At 57.7% G+C, this 24,527-nt stretch overlaps 1 protein-coding gene across 2 annotated transcripts; it reads right to left on the bottom strand.

The window, feature by feature from the left end:
* Positions 1–17: 17 nt before the first annotated feature.
* SETD1B (SET domain containing 1B, histone lysine methyltransferase) lies at positions 18–23,768 on the bottom strand. Of its 2 annotated transcripts, none has more exons than XM_046026077.1 (17): positions 23,575–23,768; positions 22,886–23,073; positions 22,542–22,640; positions 21,608–21,878; positions 19,437–19,549; positions 17,323–18,561; positions 12,975–13,802; positions 12,358–12,619; positions 11,925–12,277; positions 11,732–11,837; positions 10,660–11,163; positions 8,132–9,385; positions 7,142–7,308; positions 5,223–5,354; positions 5,015–5,134; positions 4,794–4,931; positions 18–2,658 (listed from the first exon to the last, which is right to left on the bottom strand). In XM_046026077.1, exons 2-17 carry the CDS (start codon positions 23,057–23,059, stop codon positions 2,485–2,487), a joined length of 5,934 nt encoding a protein of 1,977 aa, XP_045882033.1. In that variant the 5' UTR covers positions 23,060–23,073; positions 23,575–23,768; the 3' UTR covers positions 18–2,484. The 2 variants fall into 2 exon arrangements, with proteins under 2 accessions (XP_045882033.1, XP_045882034.1); XM_046026078.1 differs by lacking the exon at positions 23,575–23,768 and adding an exon at positions 23,182–23,347.
* Between the last annotated feature and the right edge of the window lie 759 nt (positions 23,769–24,527).

The raw sequence follows: 24,527 nt of genomic DNA, 5'->3' as shown, positions 1-24,527 counted from the left end.
GCAAGAGAGACGGCGTATCTGTAAGAAAAGTCAGTATATTTATGGTTTGCTTTATAAAAGTTACTATAATACAATGGTACATAGTATTGAATTCACAAAAATATGAACAAATATTTACAGCAAGACACACCCACAACGGAAACACTTCTCTTCAAAACAAGTTACATACGGATGACAGAGTCTATATGCACAAACATCCCTAAAACTTATGGGTTCTCTTCTTTGTAGGAGGAGAGAGGCAGGGAGGGAGGGACAAGAAAAATTTAAGAAACAAAAGCAGAAACCCCCAACTTTTCAAAAGCAAAGATTTGTTCAATGAGAACGAAGGCATTGAAAGAAAAACGAGCCATGTTTCTGAATATGGCAAACCATTTTGGGGGTACGGAGGGGGTTCCCAGGGACAGGGAGGGTGCAGCCCCTCGCCAGTTGGGCATGGTGAGGCCAGGGCGGGCGTGAGGCTGGCCCCCAACCCTGGTTTCCTCACATCCCCCTCCACTACTTCTTGGGGGAGAGGGGTGAGCACGAAGGCAGCCCCTTGGGGGCTGCACGAGTAACTTAAATCAACCATCTCTACAGACTACACATTTCCTCATGTGAAAAATAAATATTTCCTCAGTTGCACAATTAGGCAGAAAACCACAAACGGAAGAGAAGGTCGCCGCTGTGCCCAGGTCCCTCCTCTGTGTCTTAATGCCACCGATTTCATCGACCTTGAAACCTTGAAACTGGTGGGCACAATCTCAAACAGGGAGGGCATGGGGTAAAGAAATTAAAAAAAGAAAAAAAAAACACAACAAAACCACCAACGACAAAAAAAAAAGAGAAAAATAACAATTCTTTGTACAGAATTTACATGATAACAAGCTTGACACAAGCTGAAGATACCAGAGGCTCCGGGCCTGCGTCCGCAGGGTTGGGGGGGGGGGGCGGCCCCACTGGGAGCTCTCCCATCTGGGTGAAGATGACTCCTGGTCACAACAGTCACTTTCCAGAAATTATTTACATGCCTGCTCTGCTTTCTGGGATGCGAGGGACTTGCCTTGTGTGTTTGTGTGTGTGTGAGTGTGTGTGTGTGTGTGTGTGTGTGAGTGAGATTTTTGGAAATACAAAGAAATGAGCAAAAAAGTCTTCCACATGTTTCTACAAGAAACAATGTTCCCGAGAAAAAGTCCTTTATGGCAGCCTATATACAGAAGTTGGTTCTGAACTTCAAAAATCTATTTCTTCCCTTCGTTTTGATTTTATACACGCACAGGAAAAAAAAAAAAAAAAAGAATCCATGGAAATAAACCCTGAAGACGATGATGGGAAGGGGGTAAAAAAGGTTAAGGGGGGAAAAAAACCTGTCAGACTTAGATGAGTTTTAAAATCTTCTCCAAGATTTTCCTCTCTCTGGGAGAATAATCTTCTCACTCCAAAAATAAATATGCTCTTGCCTTCTTGGGATGAGGGGGCTGCTGGCTGGGTGAGTTGGGGTGTGGGATAGGGGCAAGTGGGTGAAGCTTATAAATGAAAAAAAATGCCACGTGCATATGGTCAGAGACCCGTAGTGGCGGGACTGGTGGACCCGCCTGCCCTGGGAGGCCCTCCTGCCCAGGTGAAGGTAAGGGCAGGAGAGAGTAGACAGGACCCTTCCCAGTGCCCCCACGCCCCCACACTGGGGCCTCCGGGAGGCTCCCTCATTGCTGGCATTCGAATGAGAAAGTAAACATTGAACCCAAGATTTTGGGGGTGGCAGGGTGTGGGGTGGCAGGATAGCCCAGAGGGGAAATCCCTGCCTGGGACCAGCTTGGCTCCACCAGGGTCTGCTAGGGGAAATGGCGCCCCCAGGCTGCTGGGGAAGGAACAGAAGGCGGGGGTCTTCTCCTCACTGAGTCATCACCAGCAGAGAGGGGGCCTTGCGTAGTGTTGTGAGGTCAGAGCCATGTGGCCCGACCCCCCTCCTCTCTGCAGCACCTGGCCCAGCGCCCTGGCCCAGGGGTTCTGGAACGTGGGCCGACACACCATCACACCAAGGCCTCTGCAGCCCCCGCGGGGGGTCCCCGCTCTCTGATTCTGGTTTCACATTTCAACGGTTAAAACGTCTTTTCTTATGACAAGGAAGAGAGTAAAGAGAAGACAAAACAACATAGCAGCATTCATGGGGAGAGGCTGGTGGGGAAGACGGAAAAAGAGAAGGACAGAGACAGAGAGACAGAGTGAGAGACACAGACAGAGAGAAGTTTACGCTGGAGTTGAACAAAAATCCTGAAGGGAGCATTTTAAAAAACCAAAGAGACGTGGGCCGAGACAGAGAAGCCCTTTCCCGCTGAGGGGCTGGAGCTGCGCTGGGTCCTGGGGGTAGTGTTGGGGGTGCCAGGCCCTGACATGGCCGCTGGGTAGGGGAGAGCACCTGAAATGGGGGTGGGAGGTGGGGCTGGGCCCCGGGGCCCTGGGGTCCACGCTTGGGAGCCCTAGGGCGGCATGGGCAGCCATCCGCGGGGCCTAGTTGAGGGTCCCCCGGCAGTTCTCGGAGCCGCACAGGCAGGGGATCTTGACGTCCTCGATGGGGAACTTGTAGTCGTAGGTGATCTCCTCGTTGACGTTGATGTGCTGCTTCGAGTAGATGACAATCTTCTTCTGTGACTCCACCGTGATCACCTTGGCGTAGCAGTTGGGCTGTGGGCAAGGCAGGAGGGGACGGTGAGCTGATGGCTCACCCGGTACCCCAACCAGGCCCTCTGCCATGAGGCCCCCCGAAACCCGGCAGAGCTCCCTGTAAGGCCTGACAAAGGTGCCACATGACCTCCATGCCCACGGGCCACCTGCTTGAACCTCGGCTGCCCTATCTGGGTGACGGGGGAGCCCCTGCCTCTGATACTAAACAGGAATGATGATAATGGTAGTAAGAATAATAAATGTTCCTCAGGGCATCAATTTCCATTTATACACAGGTGACTCCTAAAACTCTGTTCCTAGCCCAGGCCTCATTTCTGGGCTCCAGAGGTGGGGTCAGCAAACACCAGCCCCGCACAGCCTGTTTGAGCAAACAGAGTTTCACTGGCATACAGCCACCCCCATTCATTTACGTACTGTCTGTAGCTGCTTTTGTTACAATGACAGTTAAAGTAGTTGCTAAGAGATCCTCTGGGCCACAAAGCCAAAAATATTTACTATCCGGCCCTTTATTTTATTATTTTTTTAAAAAGATTTTATTTATTTATTTGACAGAGGGAGATCACAAGTAGACAGAGAGGCAGGCAGAGAGAGAGAGAGGGAAGCAGGCTCGCCGCTGAGCAGAGAGCCCGATGCGGGACTCGATCCCAGGACCCTGAGATCATGACCTGAGCTGAAGGCAGCGGCTTAACCCACTGAGCCACCCAGGCGCCCACTATCCGGCCCTTTAAAGAAAAGGTTTGCTCGACCCTGCCCCAGACCCAGAAATCCAAGTACCTGCTTTAGGTATCTGCCTTTGGCAGCTCCAGGAGACCTTTTTTGACTCCGTAAACTCAAACCTAAAACTCACAGTAGCAGCCACACTAGGCCCTCAGGCCCCTGGACACCCACCTCCTGCATCTTCCTCCACACATGCTGGATCTGCCGCATCCTGTGGGTTCTTCCTCCAAAGGACCTACTGATTTTGTCTACAGCTCTCTACCTCCACTGCCATAGCCCCAGCCAGGCTCCTCTCTTCACTCAGCTGGACTTCTGCATTTCCCACTGCCTCTCCAACTTCTGAAAAATCTACTCCTAACCCTGCAGCCAGGGAAACCTTTCCCAGGGAACAGCAGATCCTGTCATCCCATGGCTCGAAACCTTCCAGTAGCCTGCCTGGCTTAGAGAGAAGCTTCTCAGCTCTGCCAGCAAGGCTCATTGATCTGGCCACCCCAATCCTGCCAACGTCCTCTCTTACCCACCCTCTCGCCCCCTACTGCACCCGAGCTGCCAGCCTCCCTGTCTCTCAAGGTGTTCTCCCCTCCTGGGCCTCCCTGAGCAGAATGCCTGCCCCACTCACTGCCACCTGGGTCAACCCTTAGACCCCAAAGGAGAGGCAAGCAAAAATCCCTATTGGCCCAGGTGACGATCCAGTGACGGCTGGGAGAACCGCCCGGGTCAGCACACACAGAGGGCCTGCACTCAGGAGCACTGAGCTCTCCCAACAAGCTACAGGGAGGGGCTATTTCCATCCTGATCAGGAAACTGAGGCACTGAGACATGACATCACCAGCCTACGGTCACTTGCTGAGTAGCGAAGTCGTGACTTCAGAGTTTGGTATCTTTGCTCTGGAACTTTATCTTTGCCCCGTCTGGAGCTCCCCGTGCTTGTCTTCAGCACAAGAACCACCCCTGTTACCAGCAGCCGTTGCGCCCCCGGGTCCAGTGCCGTCCGCCACCACCACTAGCCACGTGTGACTATTTAAGCTTAAGTTAAACCAAAGTAAACGACGAGCTCAGCTCCTCAGCAGCACTGGTCCCGCGTCCAACCCACCCGCAGCTCGTGCCCCCTTGGCCAACAGCGCGGACGCAGAGCATTTCTGCCCCCGCCCCAGAACGAAAGTTCTCTGAGCGCGGAGCCCAGGGTAGAGGAGAAACGCCGTCCTGTAAGCCGAGCGGACCGCTTCTTCAGCACGCTGGCTCTCGTTATGCCCGTTTTTCAGAAGAGAAAACTGAACCTCAGGGTAGACAGACTCCGCAGACAAGACCTCACTCCCGCCCCGCCCCCATCACCCCGTGACCGGAACTTGGGGAGGAGGCCACGCCCATACTGTGCCAGAGGCTTCCTGGGGCAGCCACGGCGCGCGCCGGGCACTCACGTTGCAGCTGTGGTTGATGAAGCGTGCAAAGTTGCCGCACTTGGTGGCGTCGATGATGGTGTCGTGGTCCACCCGGAACATGTAGCTGCTGCCAATGCCCTCGTCTTCGTAACGCTTTTCCCGCATGTCCGCGATCACCTGGCCGGGAAAAGGCCTCAGTCTGAGCTGGGCCGCCCCGCCCCGCCCCCACCCCGACGCCCTCCCCTCCAGGCAGTGCCTACCTGGCGGATGTTCTGGCCCACGTACTCAATCACCATCTCGTCGGCTGCGATGGGCTCCATGGCAAACAGGCCCCAGTCGTGAATGTGGCTCTTGCAGAACTTGAGCTTCTTCTTCCGGAACTGGGGGAGAGAAGGAGCTGAGAGGTGAAAGCTCTGGTCTCAAGAGTCCCGCGGCCCCCCCGGCTACCCTAGGTGGGGCCGGCCTCACCTTGAGCTGGTTGAACTTGAGCAGGTCACTGTCACAGCTGCCAGTGAAGGAGGACAGCAGACGACGCTGCTCGGATCGCCGCTCCGAGCCCGCCCGAGTGGAGGCATGAGGCTGCGCCGGGATGCTCATGCCCTGCGGAGGACAGGGGCCACGGGTCAGGGGCGTGGCTGCCATGTGGTGGCGTGGGGGCGGGGGAGCTGGCCCACTCATGGTGCTACTGGTACCCGTGTCCCTATCACATTCTTAGTGACTCCATCCTAAGCTCTGGGTCCCTGTCTTCCCAACTTCCCAGCCCTTGCTCTGGGCCTGTCTGCGTCTGTCCCATTCCTACTTGTCACCTCTCCTCTTCGCTGGTCCTTCTTGCTGGAATCTGAACGTGCTCAACGTTCTCCAGGCAAAGCAAATAATACAACTTTCCCATCTCAGCCAGAAGTTACCTCTACTTTCAGGAGGGAGGATGGTGGGTGTCTATCCATCCCGACCCCTGTTGCTTTCACCGCGGGGCCTTTGACTTTTCCAAGCATTTGAGATCACAGCCTCTTCCTCAACATCCTTGCCTCCCTCCCTTTCCCTTGGTCGCCCTTATCCTCTGCCCTCCTCCCCACAAACGCCCTCTCCCTGGGTAAGCTCACCCTTGCTGTGACCTTCCCTCAGCATTTCCATCCTGATGACCAGACAGCTGTCCCCCTCTCAGGCTCTCTTCTGTGCCCAAAAATCCAACTGCCTAACAGACCTCATTACCTGGATGTTCCACAAACCCGAAAATTCAAGCTTCCCACCTCAGTGCTTGGCACCCCGCTTCCTAGTTCCCTAAGCCAGACCCACTGACGTCCCAGCTGGGTCTTTGTCCCCTGTGGCCAGTCTGTCCTTTCAGCTTCCTAGTATTCTTTCAAACACACCCCCTTTCTTCTCACGGCCAACGCCGTTGAACCTGCCCACGTCTGGACTGGGAACTGCCACAACTGTGCCACAGTCTCCCCTCAAGACCCCTGCAATCAACTCTCCACAGCAGCCAGTGGGAGTTATCAAAATCATGGGCTGAGCCACATCACCCTCACCCTCTGTCTGGAAACCCCTATGCAGCTCACTGTCACACACAGAATACATAACCTTGTCACTGCCACCTCCAAGGGCCTTGATAACCTGCTCATCTTTCCTCAACTCATCTTTCCTTCCCTTTCTCACACCACCTGAGATCCTCTCTACCTCAGGGCCTTTGCACATGCTGTTTCACGCTGTGCTGACTTCCAGACTTAAGTGAGTCCCTCTGCTGTTTTAACTTTTTTTTTTTGAGGCTCCACACCCAACACAAGGCTCAAACTCACCACCCCAAGATAAAACTGCTGACTGAGCCAGCCAGGTACCCTTCCTGTTTTAACTTTTTACTGAAGCCTTCTTCTACTTCTCTGTGGTGTTTCCCAGTTATCCAGATGGCTCATTTCTTTACTCTATTCAGACCTGGCTCGACTGTCTCCTTCTCTGACTGACCGCACCTAACCTCCTCTCCTGTTTACCCCACTCGAAATTCTGCTTATTTGTTCACATATTTCCTACCTCCCTTCTAAAAGTAAGTTCTGCAAGGAACATGATTTTATTTCATTCACTGAACCCAGTGAATGAACCCAGAACAGTGCCTGGGACACAGCAGGCACTCAATAGACATTTGCTGAATTTAAAAAGGAAAGAATGAACCTTCTGGAAATGCAACTCCACTCGGCTCACATCCCTGATGAAAATCTCAGAGGCTCCCACTTCCCACCCTCACTGCGCTTTTCCAATCCGACCGCCCAGGTGAGTAACACCCTCTGTGCCAGCCCCTCTGACTCCACAAGCCCCCATGCTGCCTGGCACCCCGTCCTGGAGTCCCACCCACCACAGCCCAGGAGCCTCCAGTGTGGCCAGGCGCCTGATGGCACTACCTGGGTGTCTGTCGGGGGCTCATCGGTGCTGGCGCGGCTGCTGTTGAGGTATCTGAGCTTGTCCTTCTTGTCGATGGTATAGAAGCCCTCGCTGCGGGCACAGCCCGTCACGTGCTCACGGATGCCATCATCCCGTTTCTTTTTCTTAGCTGAGGAGAGGCTGGTGGGTGGGTGTGGGTTAAGGGCCACAGGGACATTTTTGAAGAGCCCCTCCCAGTCCTTCCAGAGGCCAGTCCCACAGCCCAGCCTGCCTACCCTCGGGCTGATCTCCAGGAGGCTCCACCCCCCCAACCCCACAGCTAACCCACAGCTAAGCCACTGCCATGAAGCTGCCCGCAGGCTAACCCCGCTGATGGTCTGACCTCTGTCGGGTATGGGTACCAGGTGCACGGCCCTGGGTGTGGATCTTAACAATGCCTCTCTGAATGAGTACATATGCTTAGGAGCTTAGCAGACTTCCTGAAGTGGAGGTACTCAGTAAATTAGTTTGATACAGTGGGGACAATGACCACTCCCAACTTGATAGTGCTTAACCAACGGTCCAGAGCCCAGAGTCTGGAAGCAGAGTTGCCTGGGTTCAACTCTCAGCTCTGCTACTTCATAGCTGTAGGGCTTGGGGCAGGTCAGTCAACCTCTCTGAGCTTCAGTGTCTATACAGATAAGATGGGAATAATAGCCCACACCTTCCTGGGCTGTTGGGAAGGTTAAATGAGGTGACGAGGGCAGCTAGGAGTGGGCCCTCAGTCTCCGCAACTGTGATATTGTACATTCACATTGCTACCTTGGGCCCTGAGACCTGCACAGGGTGAGATGGGCCTGGCACAGAAGGTGTGTTTCAGAGTGCCAGTGATGACTCTGTACAGAGCCCGCATCATGCCGGCCCAGGCACGGCTAGTAGGTGATGGGCATTTGTGCTGGTGCCTGTGTGGGTGTCCTGGGAGAGAGGGCCCAGGGAGGTGGGCGAGGACCACGCCCCGTAGGCTAGGATATAGGGATGGTAGACCCAGAGGGTGTCATTGAGCCAGTCCATGCCGTTGTCCTGCTGCAGCAGCCGCTCATAGGTGACACACAGGAAGCGGATGTCCTCCTCATCGATGCCACCATTCCAGATGTCATACAGGATGGTCATCTCCTCAAACTCCGACCGGGGCCGGAAGAGGGGTTGTGGTGGCGAGAGCTCAGGCGAGACTGGGGCCACCAGGTCCTCGTGGCGCTTCTTAGGCGGCCGGCGCCAGGGCCCCCGAACCTTGGCCAGGTCCATAAACTCCTCGGTGACTTCATCGCGCCCACGAGAGCCTGGAGGAATGGCCTCCGAGGGCCATTGGTTCTCTAGCTCCTTAAAGGGCAGCTTGGACTCAACAGGGGGTGGTGGTGGGGGCGGAGGAGGCTGGGGGGGCAGGGGTGGTGGGGGGGCTGGGATCCCCGCGTTCCGGAAGTCCAGGGTCACGGCCCGGGGGTCATGGGTGCTAGGAAAGACAGGGGTCTGTGGCTGGCCTGGCAGGAGCAGGAGGTCCCTGCCGAGGGTGGCGCCCCCTGGAGCCCGGACCAAGGGCCCATCCAAGGAGAGCACAGCCGGTGGGGATCGCCGGGGCCTGCCCGGCTTCCTCTTGATCGGGGGTGGGCAGGGGGCCAGTGGCGCGGGCAACAGAGGTGGCAGCTGGGCAGGGGCCCGTGTCTGGGCCCGCAGGACGGGGACAGGCAATGCCAGGGGCAGGGGCAAGGGCAAAGGCAGGGGGAGAGGCAGGCCCGTCTCCAGGAGCACCGGGGAGGCCAGGGGGCCAGACCGCTCATCGCGCCGGCCGGCTGGGAGGGGACAGACAGGCAGGAGCAGAGGCCCGCCAGGCTCAGGGAAGGTGGGTGTGAAGCTGAAGTCCCGACCAGGTGTCCTGGGGAGGCCCCCACTGCTCAAGCTCGGGGACTGGGAAGGGTAGGAGAAGGGGCTGCCAGGCACCTGCGGGGAGCTCAGCGACAGGCCGCTGCTGCCCCCTGAAAGTGGGGGCTCCCCGCTCGGTGTGGCCGGCACTGTCTCTGTACTCTGTGACTTGGCCAGGCTGCCACAGAGGCCCGGAGTACGCGGGGGCTGCTCCTCTGCAGAGGGCTCCAGAGGGACGGGTGGGTGCGAGGGGGTTTCTGGGGTCTCAGGCTCTGGTGGTGGGCTAGGCGGCCGGGGTGGTCGTGGGGGTGGTAACGGCGGCTGCAGGGGTAAGGAGAGCAGCACAGGGGGCTCCACTTCCAGGTTCTCCTCTGCAAAGAGGTAGGCAAAAACCAGGCCATTACCATTCGATTCAAACATCTCTTGGTGCCCTATTTATGCTGCCACACTGTGTGCTTAATACCTGACCTCATAGCCCTCTGAGACCCCTGGAGTTCTGTGAGTATGGGGACTGTCCCCGTATAGCTAAACTACTCAAGACTTCTCAATGCTCAGCCCACTGTCAGGCACATAGTACGTACCTGATAAATGATGGTGGAATAAATGAAAGACATAAGAAGACACGGTTGCTAGCCTTTGACATTAGGTCCTTAGAATGGTGTCCTTGTGAAAAGGAAATGTCTTGTGGACCAAGAAAATGAGCTCTGCTGTTGAGTTAAATTCAACAAGTCCCTTTTCTGCAGGACTTATCAGAGCCTTTCTCCTAGCATTTATCTCCACTGTCATAGAATACATTTTTCTAGCTTATCTGCTGTCATTTATCACCCTGCCCTAGAATGTAAGCTCCATGAGGGCAGGTATTTTTGTCTGTTTGGCCCAATGTTGTATTGTCAGTGCCTAAAATAGTACTAGGGACACAAAATAGGCTAAATAAGTACCTACAACAATATTCAAAGACCTGTGGTTCTGTAGGCAAATTATACAAAATTACAGAAAATACAACAGGTTTTTTTTTCCTAAAGGACTTATTAGAGGTACAAACTAATCACACATGACTATGTAAGTTTAAACTAATTAAGCTTAAATAAAATTACAAATTCAGTTCCACTTGCCACATTTCAAGTGCTCTTAGCAACACTGCATCTAATGGCTACAGTACCGGACAGGGCAGAGAGGGGACATTTCTATCACTTCAGAAAGGTCCACCGGGCAGTACGTTAGAGCACTGAGTACGTTCTGTGCAGCTCCATAAAGATGGTGGAGGGGGCAGTGTCCACGGCCTCCCCCACCTGCCTGTCACTGAAATGACCATGCACGTCTGCCCCCCATCCCCTTCCTCCCTACCTTCCTGGGAGCATCCCATAGGCCTCACGGGCCAAGGCCCAAACCATGGGGAATTACTCGCACTGAGGACTACTTGGAGTTCTGGCTGGGTGCCAGGCTCCACGCTGGCACACTATGTCCCCTCCCTCTGTCGTTCCATCTGACCTCATGGGAGAGACACAATCCGTTGACCCCATGTTACAGACGAGGAAACTGGAGCTCGGGAAGTTTCAGCGATTTACCCAAAGGAGCCAGGGCTCATTCTGTGGGTGAGGCCATCCCGCCTCCCTTCCCACCACCCCACCGGGGGTGCAGGTGTTACCTGGGGTGCACTCCGGGGACGGCAGGGGCCGGGCCTCTGCCTCTCCTCCGGCAGGGGGCTCTGGAGACAGCAGCCTGGTGGCTTCCTGCTTCAGGCCTGGCTCCTGGGGGTGCTCCTTGCAGCTAGCCAGCGCCTCGACGCACACAGGCAAGGGGGTCTCTTCTGGCACGGGGGTCCGCTCCCTGGGGACTTCCTCCTCAGCCTCGACGTCCACCTCCTCCTCCATGACTGAGGACTCCGTCACAGGGGCCCCCGTGGCTACGTCCTCCTCAAAGTCCTCGTCGGGAGCCGCTGGAGCCATACTTTCATCCACTGCTGCCTCTTCCTCCTCCCCCTCCTCCTCCTCCTCCTCCTCCTCATCCTCTTCCTCCCTTGCCACCAGCTCTTCTTCATCCTCCGACGACGATGACGAGGACTCGGAGCTTGATTCGAACTCAGAAGACTCAGAACTTTCACTGGAGGACCCAGCTCCAGCCTTGGAGGTGGCGATGCTCACGGTCTCCTCTGGGGCAGGGGACACAGGCGGGAGCCCTTTCAGCATCTGCTGTGCTCCAGGGACGCTTCCCCGCAGCTCCCGCATGCGTGGCCCCCAGGGCTGCATGGGGCCCTTGGGTGGCCGGGGGACATGTGCGTGTGCGCGCGCGTGCTCACATGTGGTAACTAGTCACCATCGTAAGAAACTGAGGTGAATCCACAGAACATAAAACTAACCATTTTAAGGGAATAATTCAGTGGTGTTCAGTACATCTGCAGTGTTGTACAACTACCTCTAGTTCCAAGACATCCTCATGAGCTCAAGAAGCCAGCCAGCGCCTTTAGCATGGTATCAGGCCTCCAGCCTCCCAGCGTCAGACCCAAGCAACCACTAGTTTCCTTTCTGTCTCCAGGGACTGACCTATCCTGGACGTGTCAATGTACACGGAACTGTCCCTTACGTCACGCGTGTGCACGTCACTGAGCTTACATGCTGAAGGCCAGAAATCCTGCCCCAAAAGTATAGCTGAGAGCTGCACAGGCTGTGTCCTACAGGGGACCCTGGGCCAGGCCAGGTGCCTCGGCCCACGCCACTCACCTCCGTCTGAGTCCCCTTCCTCCTTCTCACTCGCCTCCGAGAGGGCTATGTCCTCATCATCATTCTCAGACTCATCCTGGTCCTCACTGTCGTCGTCATCGTCATCCTGGGAGAGAGGGATGGGAAGCAAGGGTGAGCCAAAGTGGCCCCTTTGTCGGGAACAGCACCCCAGGCCTCCCCAACCCAAACGTACCTTATCTGACATAGATGAGGTCGAGGAAGAGGAGACCTGGCTCCTGGGGCCTTCCTCCTCCTCCTCCTCCTCCTCGTCCTCTTCCTCCTCCTCCTCTCCCTCTTCTTCCTCAGTGCTTTCCCGCTCCTCCTTGTCGGAGGCTGAGGATGACGGTGAAGTTGTGGAGGAGCCCGAGGACGAGGACGCCGATGACGATGAGGACACCGACAGGGACTCCTTCTCGTCCTCCTCCCCACCGCTGTCCAGCTCCAGCGGTCGGGCTGGTCGTCGCCGCACACCGACACCCTTGGGGTCCCGCTTAGTGAGCTCGCAGGGGGCGTCCGCCATGTCCCGCTCCCGCTCCCGCTCTGACTCTGAGGGGAAAGAAGGGTGTCTGAGCCGGGCTGGGGAAGCGCTGGAGGACAGCCCAGCACCAGGTGAGGGGTGCATATACCTTCATCTTCCTCATCCACAGAGGTTGAAGGTCGCAGGCGCTTCTGGTCACCAGAAGAGGCTGTGTCTGGCGGCTCCTTTCTCTTGACCTTGAAGGACGGCAGGCGGATGGCGCCACGCAGCCCGATGCCCAGGCCAAGGCCCTCGTAGCCCAGGCCCTCGCCCTTGCCCCACGACTCCAGCAGACATGAGGCGATGCGGTCCTTGGGCTTTGGCCTGTCCTCGTCCTTGTGCTCACCTGACTTCACTGGGGTCAGTGAGGCCTGGGGGTGCCAGAGAGGAGGAGACTGTCACCATGGTTACGGGCGGCCCTCTCTCAGCAGCCTGCCTTCCCTAAAGTGACAGCCACATCGTAACTGCTGCTTCCTTCCCACAAAACTGGCTGCGCTTTGTGCCCACGGTTCAAGTCACAGGCAGCGCTCCACTCTGCCTCCCTGAACCCCGACATCCCCACCCACGGAGCGGGTGCACACCCGTGTCACGGACACACAGCTTCACGGAGTCACACGCACGCTGTCCTAATTAGGAGTCAGAGGGAGCGCTGTTTCCAGTAACACAGCTTGGGAGAGGAGCAGGGGCTGGCCGGCCGCCCCGGGGCACCCCACAGCTGCTGCCTACCTTGGCCATCCGCTCCTTCTTGTCCCACCACTCGTCAAAGGCCCGGAAAGCCACCACCTCCACCATCTTGCGGTTCAGGTCACGCTTCATGATAGCCTTGAGCTCTTTGAGTACCACCAGCAGGACGCCATCGACAGTGGCCTTGTGTGGGTCTTCCTGGCGTGGCACGTAGCCTGGTGGCGGCACTGACGGGTCAAACTTCGGGAGGGGAGGCCAGGGCTGCCCACGGCCCGGCCCGCTGTTGCCCAGGGAGAACGGGCCACGGTAGGGCGGCAGGTTGACAAACTGTAGCCCCGCTGAGGCCGCCGCCGCTGCCGCCGCCATGAAGGGTGGGTAGGGACAAGCGCCCTGGCCGGTCATCAGCCGGCTCAGCATCTGCGTTTGCATCTGGAAGGACATGGGCATGCCACCCCACTGGCCACCCAGCACGTGGCTCATATCCACCTGCATCACCGGAAAGAGCCCGGGAGGGAAGGGCGGCAGCGGCGGCAGGATGGGCGGGGGTGGGACACCGGGTGGGGGTGCTGGCAGGGGTGGTGGGGGCACCGTCACAGCTGGGTGGGCCGGGGGCGGCGGGGGTGGGGGCGGCGGCAGAGGGGGGGGCATGGGGAAGCCTGGCTGTGGTGGAGGCGGTGGCGGTGGCGGGGGCAGTGGTGGGAAGCCGGGGGGTGGGGGCAGTGGCAGGGTGGGAGCCAGCACAGAGGGGGCCGCCACAGCTGCTGCCCCTGGGGTCACCACCATGGGTTTGGGGCAGTCAGCGCTGGTGATGGGGGCTGAGGGCATCTCATCATCCGAGATCTCCATGTCCTCGCCCGAGGACTGCTGGCCCTGCAGGGAGAGCCAGGAGAGAGTGCTGAGGTTAAGCCTGGGAGACCAAGCTGGCTCAGAGAGCCCTTCCAAACACCGGAAAGTCAGAGAACCCCCTCCACAAGACTCAGGAGCACTGTGGATCCTGTGGTTCAGATCCTGGTCCCCTCCCTCCTGGACCATGTAGGCTCGGTGAGTCTCTTAACCTTGCTAAACCCCAGTTTCCCTGTTTGCATAATGAGCATCTCAGTACCTGCCTCAAGGTTCATGAGGATTCGTTCATTCATTCAACAAACACTTGCTTGGCACCTGCTGTGGGCCAGGCACTGTTCTAGGTGCTGGGAACACAGTGGTGAACAAGACAGATAAAATTCTTGCTCTCATGGAGCTAAGCTTCTAGCGGGAAGAGGCAAAGGATAAGCAGAATGCAGATGTGAAATACAGAGCCCACCATGGAGAGGAAGGACACTGGGGAGGGAGACAGGGTGTGGCGAGAGAAGCACATTCCGTGAGCATGAGAGATTCTATTTCCATCTGTACTCAGAAAAAGTAATACTAAGGTGCCACAGTGCTTCCATTTCCATCATCTTCCTAACGACTTGATATATGGACTGAGTCAGTTACGACTCTACAAGGTAGATCTGTTATCTCCTTTTTTACCAAGGAAACTGGAACACAGAGAGCTTAAGTAACTTGCCCAAGGCCACAGAGCCAATAAGAGATGGCACCAGGATTCAAACCAGTAAGTGGCTCCCCTGCCTCCTCACTGCGACAGGGCCAGCTGTCCAAGGTGACACTTGAGCTAAAGGTTTGGCAGTTTTAAGGCTGTGTGTCTTTCCCTTCCTTAGTTACTCTTCCTATCTGGTCCTGAGACCGCACGCTGAGCACGGGCCTGTGTAGGGCTGAGTGCTGTGGGTACAGTGTTTCATTTTTCATCCACGCTCTAGCCTTGTAAGGTGGGGGGTCGACTCCAGCCCCCCTGACAGGTGAGAAAACAGCCACTGGCCAAGGAGGCACAGCCAGGTGGAAAGAAGGCTGGGACTCAAGCTCAGAATGGATCCCCATGGAATCTAGGGACATGGTACCAGGTGAAGAGGGGAGGAGCCGAGGGCGACCCCGGCTCTGAAATGGGCACGGGCCCCTTTACACTGGGACACAGGACTGGAAAATGGAAGGGGACACTTTGGTGCACATGGCAGAGGTGGAGTGAAACGGCAGAGCAGAGGTGGGAGAAAGAGTCAGGCTCTAATGTCAGGACAGGAGGTGAGAAGGTGGCTCAGGTCTTGACCTAGATGAACTTGGCTGAGGAGACAGAGTTTGTAGGTTGGAGAGACGGAGGGAGAGTGCACCTGAAGCCTGAGGAGGCGGGGTGTGTGGAGGCTCTAAGGTCCAGGGTCAGCTTTAGGAGAGCTCCCTCTCCTAAAGCTGAGCACCGCAGGGAGGAGGAATACCAAACTTTCAGCACCTGTAGGAAGCTCTGGATTTTGCTAGACCCCCTCTAGACAGACACACACGCACACACACACACTCGTGTCTCTCTCTCTCTCCTTCTGAAGGGTTCATCAAGCACATGCTGGACGAGACACAGACAGGCTCAGCGTGAGTCTCGGGGAGGGAGATCAGTCCCGGACAGCGCCCCGCTTCGAAAGCGCAGCACACACAGGGTTAACCGGGCACTGGGGCCAGCCAATCACAAGGAGACCGGGATCCTGCGCTCCAGGCCCTGCCTCTCCCTCCGCCCCTCCCCCGCCCGGGGGTGGGGGTGAGAACCAGCGGGAACTAGCCAACAGTTGAAGTGCTCGGCACCAGCCCGCCACCGTGCCTGGAGCTCTCCTTGGGGCCCCTCGCTTAAGCCGAAGACAGTGGGAGGCAGGTACTTCCACCGTCCCATTTCACAGACCATGAAACTGAGACTCAGAGAGGTAAAGTGCCTTACCAAGGTCACATAACCAGTAAGTGACAGAGCTGGGTCTCCAGGCTCAAGGACTGAAGCCTGAACTTTTAACCACCAGCCTCTGTGAAGAAAGGGAATGCCCCTTAGTGGTGCCCCCTGCTCTCGCTCGCTCGCTCTCTCTCTCTCTCTCTCTCTCTCCTCTCTCTCTCGTCTTCTGCATGAGCTGGGACAGCCTCCCAGTTCAGTCTGGAGGAACGCTGGTGCCGCTCTCCAAGCTGCCAGCAGGGGGCTCCCGAGGGCCAGCCTGGATGTTATCAGTACTGTGGGCTTCCCAGGGCTAATGTCCTGGGGCATCCCGACCCCACCTCTCTTGGGCCTCAGTCTCCCCTTTCCTACAGAGACAAGATAGGAGAGTCCAGTCCCTCTGGCTGCCCTGGGCTTCCCAGTCCTGGACTAGCCAGTCAGCATGGTAAACTTCCCCTTATCCCAGGTAGCACAGAGAAGAGAAGATGGCAGGGCTATCAGCCCCTCACCTCTACACACCTGTCAACTCCTCCTGCTCAGACCCCTTGGCACCAGAAACCACTTCCCTAGAACCGTCTCAAGGGCATCTGGAGCACCAGCCACCTCCTGGGCAGTCCCCTCCTGGGCAGGCCAAGTTCCTCTCTGTTCCTCCCTGAGGCAGCCAAACATGCCTAATCAAAGGGCATGGGAAGGGGGGAACCCTCCTTCCTGCCGCCCACAGGGGTACAGAGCTCTGTCTAAGTCCCTGGCTGCTCAAAGCCTCTGGGCGCACAGGTTCCAACTCAGGTCTCTGGGAGTACCGGGACAGGTGCCTGGATCAGAAATGGGGAGGAGCAGAGCCAAGGGAAGATGACCTAATCCTTCCCTCCAAGGGACCGTAGCACAGCAGCGCGCCCACCCCAACCCAGAGGCTGGAGATTTGGTAATAAGATAACCCCCGATGAGGTTCTATGGGTGAGGAGCAGTAGAGAATGATATTTTGCCTGTTTCTGGCTGTGGCCCTCCCTGTGGGCTAACCCTTAACTCCCTCACTCCTGGAGACAGAGAGAGAGGGCTAAGAGAAATTTCAATGTCCTCCCTGCCCACCATGGCTTTCCATCTCTTCAGAGGGCTCTAAGTTCTAGGATACAATGCTCCAGAGCTCCCACCTGGCCTAGCCTAAGAATGCTCTGGCTAATCTCTTTCCCAAATAAGCCTGAGTGTCAGGATCAGCCCTGATCACACCTAAGCCACCCAACAGAGGGGATCCAGAACCATTACCACAGTCCATACTATCTGGGGTCTCAGTAAACTCCCACCCAAGAAGCTCAAGTCAGAATGGATCCCTAGAAAAATGTCTTAGCTTCCCATACCTAACAGGAGAGCAACAGAACTAGGTCATGTTGCCCTTCTCTCTATGGCTGCTGGGTTGCTCAGAGCCAACCAGCTGCTCAGTCACAGTCCCTGGTGCTTTTTGTATTCTCTTTTTATTCTCTGTATTTGACCTGTTATTTTTCGCTGTCCTAACCCTGATGCTTCTGTGTTTTAGCTCACTGTCCTAAGGGGAGAATGTTTCAGAGGAGGAAAGAGGGAGACACAAGATAGACAAAACCAATCCAAGACAGAGGCGGACAGACATGGTACCTCATCCATCTTCTCTGAGGTTGGGGTCCTGTCTCCAGCCAGGTCCAAGGCTACCTCAGCTGTCTGACCCAGAAGACCAGAAGGGTCCGGGGGGCCTGGCTCCGGAGGGGGCCGGGGCCCCAAGCCCAGGTCAAGCTCATCATCCTCATCTGAGTCAGGCAGTGGCGTGGGGCTGATATCCTCCAGGCCGGTGCTGGAGGGGCGTGAGGAGGGTGGTGTGGGGCCTCGAAAGCCTGGCTGGGAGTTGGTGCCAAAGGGGGCCAATGGGGAAAGCTGGGAGGAAGAGGAGGAGATTGGGCTGCCCTCCATCTGCAGCTCGGTGTCTGAGTCCTGCTCCCGAAGGAAAGGCAGCTTGGTACGCTGTTCCTTCAGCAGCATCTCTATGCGTGAGTCCAAGCTGTCATGGGGCTTCTCCAGCCCCGCAGGTGATGACTCCAGCGTAGGCGTGCCTGGACTGTCACAGGGCTCAGGACTCCAGCCGAAGGTCGGCCGGCCACCCAATTCCATGCTGTTGGCATCAGGAGGCGGTGGGCCAGGCGGGGTGCCTGGCTTCTCCTTGGTCAGGGGCTCAGCAGGTGGCAGGGGTGGGGGCACAGGTGCTCTCCGGAATTCCCCACTGTCACGGGCCCCAAAGGTGGTTGTGGTGGCAGGCTCCTCGGGGGGTGGGGGGAAAGGGGGCACAGGGGTCTGATACGGAGAGAAAGTCGACTTGAATGTGACTCCAGGAGTGGGGGTTGCTTGGGCAGGTGGTGGAGTGTGGGCGAACGTGGCCGAGTCCTGTGATTGGGCCTTGAACGGAGGGCCACTGTTGCCCGCACTGCTGCTGACTGCCCCAAACGGGAGGTCCACGGAGCCCCTGAAGGCAGCCGGGGCCCCTGCCACCGCAGTGACGGCACAAGAGTTATGGACATAATGATGCTCGTGGCGGCGGTTGTAGGCATCTGTGAACTTGCTTTCATGGCGCCGGGCCTTGAAGGTCACTGTGGGGTCCTGGCTGAAGAGGTAGGAGGGTGTGGGTTGGCGGCTCGAGTAGCTGGAGTCCTGTGAGAAGGGGGTGCCCAGGCGCGGTGTGAGCGGCGTGCCCTGTCCGTAGGAGTTGGGCGTGTCCAGGCGGCAGCTGGAGTATGCAGTGTCCTGGGAGAAGGGGGTCCCGCCACTATTGGGGGTGACAGAGGATGAGCCAGAGCCACAGCCCGCAGACAGGCTACCATCCTTGAAGCGCTTCAGAGCATCGGACAGCTGAGGAGAGGGAAAGAGAGGGAGAGCGGTATATGAGATCCGGGATGGGTGGGGGGCGTCGTGCAACGGGGAGGGGGCTGTTCTCCCTTCTCACTCTGGGGATCTCAGAGCCAAACTGGTCACTCCAGAACTGCAGCCCGGTAAGAGGAGGTGGTGGGGCGGGGTGGGGGGGGGGGGTAGCAGGAGACTGAAGAGGAGTTTCTGGAGGGTCCTAACTTTTCTCTAATCTTAGGCTATCCAGTTATCCTCAAGGAACCCTGAGGATTTTTTATAATCTCTAAAGCAGAGAAAAGAGAAGATCCTGACATCTTGGTTTGAACTGGGATTTCCTTCCTGTCTCAGATTGTCAGAAATCAAAAACCTTCCAGCAGGAAGAACTACGGTTTGGGGAGGGAAGGGGTGGCCAAAGGCCCTGTTCCCTCTGGTCCCCAAATATTTTAGGAGTTAAATAGCATGGCATGGTTAAAATGCCTACTGAACACCCAGCAAGCCAGCAAAGACCCTTCGTTCTGGAAATGCTCCTCCTGAGGGCAGCTGCGCTGTTGCTGGGGAAAGGCCAGACTGAGACCCTGTGCGAGGGCCGTGCAGGTGGAAGGGAGCGGCTGGGTAAGGGGTCTTGCTCTGCTTTCTGGGGGCAGCGGCAGAGCAGTGACAGGACGTCAGACACAACACTGCACCGACACAAAGTAAGCCCTGGGAAGCTGCGGGTCTGCGGGAACCCCAGCCCCGACAAGGCTAGGCTCCTTTCCCTCCTAGGCTCTGGAGTCCAACGCCGGAGATGGTGACGTGGGGGCGGGGGCACACCAGAAGCTGGTGATGAGTGTGAGTGCGAGTGTGTGTGTGTGTGTGTGGGGTGCTGATGGCGATGTACCCACCTGCAGGGTCTCGTTCACCAGCGGAGAGACAGCATCCAGCTCGCCCACTGGGAGGGTCTGGGGTGTGTATCGGCCTGTGACCAACAGTTCGTAGAACCGCATGCGGGTTTCCCCTGTGAGAAAGGCAAGGGAGAGAGGACTGAGGGAGGCTCCAGGTTGGGGTAGACCCCACAGGTTGGCTTCCTTGTGGGTCCCTTATGCCTGAGACCCCAAGCCTGGGAAGCTGTGTGACCCTGACTGGGTAACCCCCTCTCTTTGCACCTGAGAAGTCCCATCGGTTCAATGAAGCTGCTAAACTGTATGATTTTTTTTTTTTTTTGGACAAGATTCAGAACTTAATTCTCTGTGGGACTGGGACTACCCCCACAACAGAAATGCCACCCCCAACACAAAGCTCTTTCCTGTCACTGTCACTTGGGCCAGGTCTTCCCACTTAACAGCCAGAGGCTACAGTAAGCGGAAAGACCCAGGGACACAGAGGCAACAGTTTGTTGCTAACTATCGGGGCAGTTTGTAAAACACACTCCAGCTCCCCATTACTGTGAACTCCACAGGCCTCCTCCTCTGACCAGGCTCCCCAGGCTCTCCAGCTCTGCGTGGGACTCAGTCCCAGAGCCTGTCTGGTAACCCTCCCCCCACAGCAGAGAGAGGCCTCTATAGACCAGGGGGCCCCAGATTATTGATATTTATAGAGCCCTCTGAGGCAGCTGCTTACATATGCAAAGGAGACACATTCCTTGAGCTACACTTTACACTTTACTGGTCTCTTTCTCGAAATACAAAGTTAGCTGGTAGTTTCTGAGGGCCTCCCACTCCCCCCCCCCCCTTTTCAGAAGTGGAGTTTTGGTGAGAGCTGGCTGCTCCTTAAAATGGGCATGTGACAGGGGAGAGGGGTCCATAGTCAATTCTCAGGGAGACATCAGAAAGCAGCCCCCCCAGGGATGAGTAGATTTGGAAGGGTCTGAATGCCTCTGACAAAGACTGAGAAACTAGAGGGAGGGAGAGGGTTGCTGTGTCCTGGCCACGAACCTGGGCTTGTGCCCTGAAGAAACTCAGATTCAGGTACAGGCTTGGCAACACTTTGTGGGATAACTGTGTCCACCCACCTCCAGCATCCCTCTACAACCTCCTGCAAGGGCTTAGAGACCCAGTCAACATGTATTCATTATTAGAAGCAAAAAAGAAGGGTTTGGATTTTCCTGTTTGGGTCTGGTGTGCCCTGGTTGCCCTGAAACCCTGTGCTCACAGAACTCCTGGAAACTGCAGGCCAAAGCCCTCCCAGGCAGTATCTCCCAGGAGACCCCAGGAAGCACTGGACCCAAGGTGGCCTGCCCACTCACAGGGCAGGCTGCTCCTCAGGGCACCCAGCACCTTCTTCTATATTGGTGGGAACTTCCCTAAAGAGGCCGCAGGCGAACTTTGGGGGATGCCCTAGTCTTCCAAGCCCCTCTCTGCAGCATCCAGCTTCTCTTCCCAAGAACCTAAGAGAGGAAGGGTGGCTTCTCCAGCTGCACTCTCCCAGCAGCCAGCTCAGAGGGAGCACACAGCTGGATCCTGGTGCATGGGAGGCGCTGCTGTCTCTTTAAGAGAGAGGAGGGAAGGCACAGTGTCAACCCTTGAGCACCCAGAGCAGCTCCATCGGAACATTATCAATGAAACCACACTCTGGGCCCAGACTGGCTTCCACTTAGAGGGAAGGGGTAGCATGGGGGTGGTAGGGAGGACCCTGGATCCTTGGAGGGCTCTCTTTTTAGTTGAAAGACCTACCCTTTCTGTATTTAAAGGCATTCTGGCCGCTCTCCCTAAGCCCCTCACAAATAAACAAACCCCGCCTCCTCCCCGGAACACAGATGGCAACACTGGGGACTGCCTAAACCCAGGCCACCAGGGCTCTGAGAGGGGCCCACAGGGGTGTCAGTGGTGGGGAAGCCTCTGGGTGGCCCCCAGGGGTACATGCAGTAGCCAAGGACAGCACATTTGGTAAATTATAGCTTGTCTCCTAGCAACAGACAACACATTTAGCTCCACGTGACTCTACCCTCAGGAGGGGGCAAAAAAATAAAATAGGATTGGGGGGGTTCCTCAACACTACAAGAGGGGCTCAGGGAGGGAAAGGAGTCCTAGTGACAGAACAGCCTACTGCGAAGGGGAGGCAGAACCTAAGCACTCACCTTTAGTGTCCAGCTCCACGTGGATGATATTGCCCATGACCGAAGTGCTGTGAAGGTGCTGAACAGCCTCCTTGGCTCCCCTGACCGTGGCAAAGACCACCTTGGCAATGCCCAAGTGCTTCTTGGTCTTGGGGTTGTACAAAATCTCCACCTCCTCCACCTCCCCATACTTCTTACACATGTCCCTCAGGAAGTTTTCTCGGATGTTATCATTCAGCTTGGCAAATGTCACCTGCTTTGGAGGCACCGGGCCCACGTAGAACTCATCGATCTGGCAGGGACGAGGGGGAAGGGAGTTTGGAGAACATTGAAACCAAAAGGAAACACAACATTCCCCACTTGCATGCCCGTTTAAAACAATGAAGAATTTTTAAAAAATACATATACATATATGTGTATGTTTTGGGGGTTTTTTTGGGAAAAAAAAATGCACGCGGGCGGGCCCGGGAAGCGGAGGATTAAATCGTTTGGAACGTGGAAGTCCTTTGGGTTCGAAAGGAAAGGGGAAAAAGAAACAGTTTCTCTTTCCCCACCCCCCATTCCGGCCTCCTCTCCCTGCTGCGGGGTCAGGGGCGAACCCTTGGTCTAGGAAGTTGTCCCCCTTAAGCCGTAAGGCTGAGAAGGGGGGCGGGTCCCGGGGCAGAGCAGCCCGGCTGGCAGGAGCCAGGTGAGGACCCGGAGCCCCCAGGTGGGCCGGCAGGATACTGTATCAGATCCTTGATTACAGTTTCACTGAGTGTTACTCTGTTTACAGCAGTCCGGAGGGGACACCCCTCTCGCTGCCATCTCCCCCTCCCCGCCAAAACTTCCCCAGCCGTGGACGGCGGGAACTCAGAATCTGGCTGGGCTGGGTCAGGACTGGCGTTATTTTCGAACTCGGGGAGCAGGGAGGGGGGAGGGAAGGGACCGTGGGGTTGGGGGGGAGGGGTCCTACCTTGAATTTGGGCACCGACAGCTCCAGCTCCTTGTTTTTGGTCCAGATCCCAACGACCCGGGGATCTTCGACAATTTCCACCGGGCGGTTGCTGGACATCTGTGGGGAGGAATCGGTGGGGGGGGGGGGGCGGAATGGGAAGGCTGGTCCCACTCCCCAAGGGCAGGGGCAGACCCCCCCCCCCTTCTCCAGGCACTTGTCAAACTCCAGGACTGGGGACCCGGCTGACAGTTGGCCCGGTGGTCGGAAGGGGGGTACCCTGGGCCGCTCGGACCCTTTCCCCCCTCGCCCCGGGCTCGGCTGGGGGTGGGTGGGGGCGGCGGGGAGGCGCGCCGGCTACTCACCGCCAGGCTGAAATGCTGCCCATCGTAGCGGTACAGTTTATGATGCCCCTTTTTCAGAGCCGGGTCAATCATCAACTTGTAACTTCTCCAATGGTGGTTCCTCCTCTCGCCCGAAGGGCCGGGCTGCGGCGGGGGCTGCTGGTGGTGGTGGTGGGGGGGGTGACTGTTCTCCATGCCGTTAACCCAACCTGAAAACGAGCAAGTTGTTGTCGTCTCCGCCGCGGCGGCGGCGGCGGCCGCTTCTACACACACGCGAGAGAATCAAATCGTCCAGCCCCCACCCCCTCCCACCTTACCAGCGCGCCCCAAAAGGAGCTGTCTCGCTGGCTCCCCCCAAAATAAGAATAGAGCGAGAGAATAACCCTTCCGGGAGAATTAGGCGCCCGCCCGCTCGGCCACCGTCTCGGGGCGGCAGCGAGGGGCTCCCGGGGGCCCCCGGTGCGTGCTGGCGGGGCCCGGGGCGCCGGGAGGACGCGGGCTCCGGCCCATGGTGTCCGTCCGGCCGCCTGGCCGCCCGGCGTGGCGCTCGCTCGCTCGCTCGCTCGGCCCGGCTCGCGCGCCGGGCTCGCGGCAGGCCTGGCGCCGCCCGCCCGCCCGCCCGCCCGCTCGGCCGGAGCCGGGGCCGGGGCCGGGGGCTCGGGGCCGCCCGGCTGCCGACCGCGGCCTCTCTCTCCCCGAGCCGCGCTTACATCCCCGCCGGGCGCCGGCCTCCCTGCGCCGCCAGCCAGTACATGGTGTCCCCCGCGGGAGCTGAGGCCGGGGCGGCCGGACGGGGGGCCGGGAGGGGGGGGCGCCGCCGCCGCGGCTGCCGGGCCCGGAGCTGCTGCCGCCGCTGCTGCTGCTGCTGCTGCTGCTGCCCGGGAGGCGGCTGGCGGCGGAGGCTCGGCTCCCAGTAGCCGCACATCCCACAATACACCGCTAAGGAGCCCGACCCGAGCGCTCACCCTCCTCCTCTTCCTCCTCCTCCTCCTCTTCCTCCTCCCCTCTCCTTCCTCGCCGCTTCCCCAGGCACTCTCCCGGCGGCGGCAGCTGCGCCGCCAAAGCCCCGGGCCCCAGCGGCCCCCCACCCCTCACTCGCGCGCTCCCACACTGCCTCCCCCCTCCCCGGGGGAAGGCCTTTTAATTTATTTATTCTGCTGGGACTTAGGTGGGGGGCTTGGCTGGCGGGGGAGGGGGGGTCTCCCCGGGCTCTACCTCCCGCGGCTGGGGCTACCCTCCGAGCCGCGGCCGCCGCGGCGTGCGCCTGGGGCCTCCAAAACTGTTTCCAAACTGCCAAGACCGGAGGTGGGCGCGTGGGGGCTCGAGGGAAAGGGCTGGGTTTTTTGGTGGTGGGGGGGGGGGGTGTGATTGTGTGTTCAGACTCTGGGAACCATGGGGAGAGGCAAAACGACTCAAGACGAGTTGCAATCGAGGTATCTCTGCTCCGGCTTCCTCCTCTGCCCCGAGACCCCCTCCCCCTTGGAGCTGAGCTAGGGAGGGGAAACCAGGATTTTAACCAAATTAGCATTCACATTCCTGGGAGGATGTAGCCCTCGCCTGGACTTGGGTGATAGAAGCTTTTTGCTCTGTTTTTATTTTTGGAGAGGAGCGCCCTGTAATTGTCCTAAACACATGCTTCTTCCACCCCCCTTCTTCCTCCACC

The sequence above is a fragment of the Meles meles genome, chromosome 12 (assembly GCF_922984935.1).
Source record: "Meles meles chromosome 12, mMelMel3.1 paternal haplotype, whole genome shotgun sequence".
NCBI classification, from domain to species: Eukaryota; Metazoa; Chordata; class Mammalia; order Carnivora; family Mustelidae; genus Meles; species Meles meles.
This window is presented reverse-complemented; position numbering and strand designations above follow the sequence as displayed.

Coding starts and splice junctions, on each gene's coding strand:
- SETD1B (XM_046026077.1), bottom strand. CDS start 23,059: ATGGAGAACAGTCACCCCCCCCACCACCACCACCAGCAGCCCCCGCCG. Junction 7,309..8,131: donor CCTCTGGGTCTACCATCCCT/ATATCCTAGCCT, acceptor ACCCACACCCAC/CCACCAGCCTCTCCTCAGCT. Junction 2,659..4,793: donor TCATCAACCACAGCTGCAAC/GTGAGTGCCCGG, acceptor CCTTGCCCACAG/CCCAACTGCTACGCCAAGGT.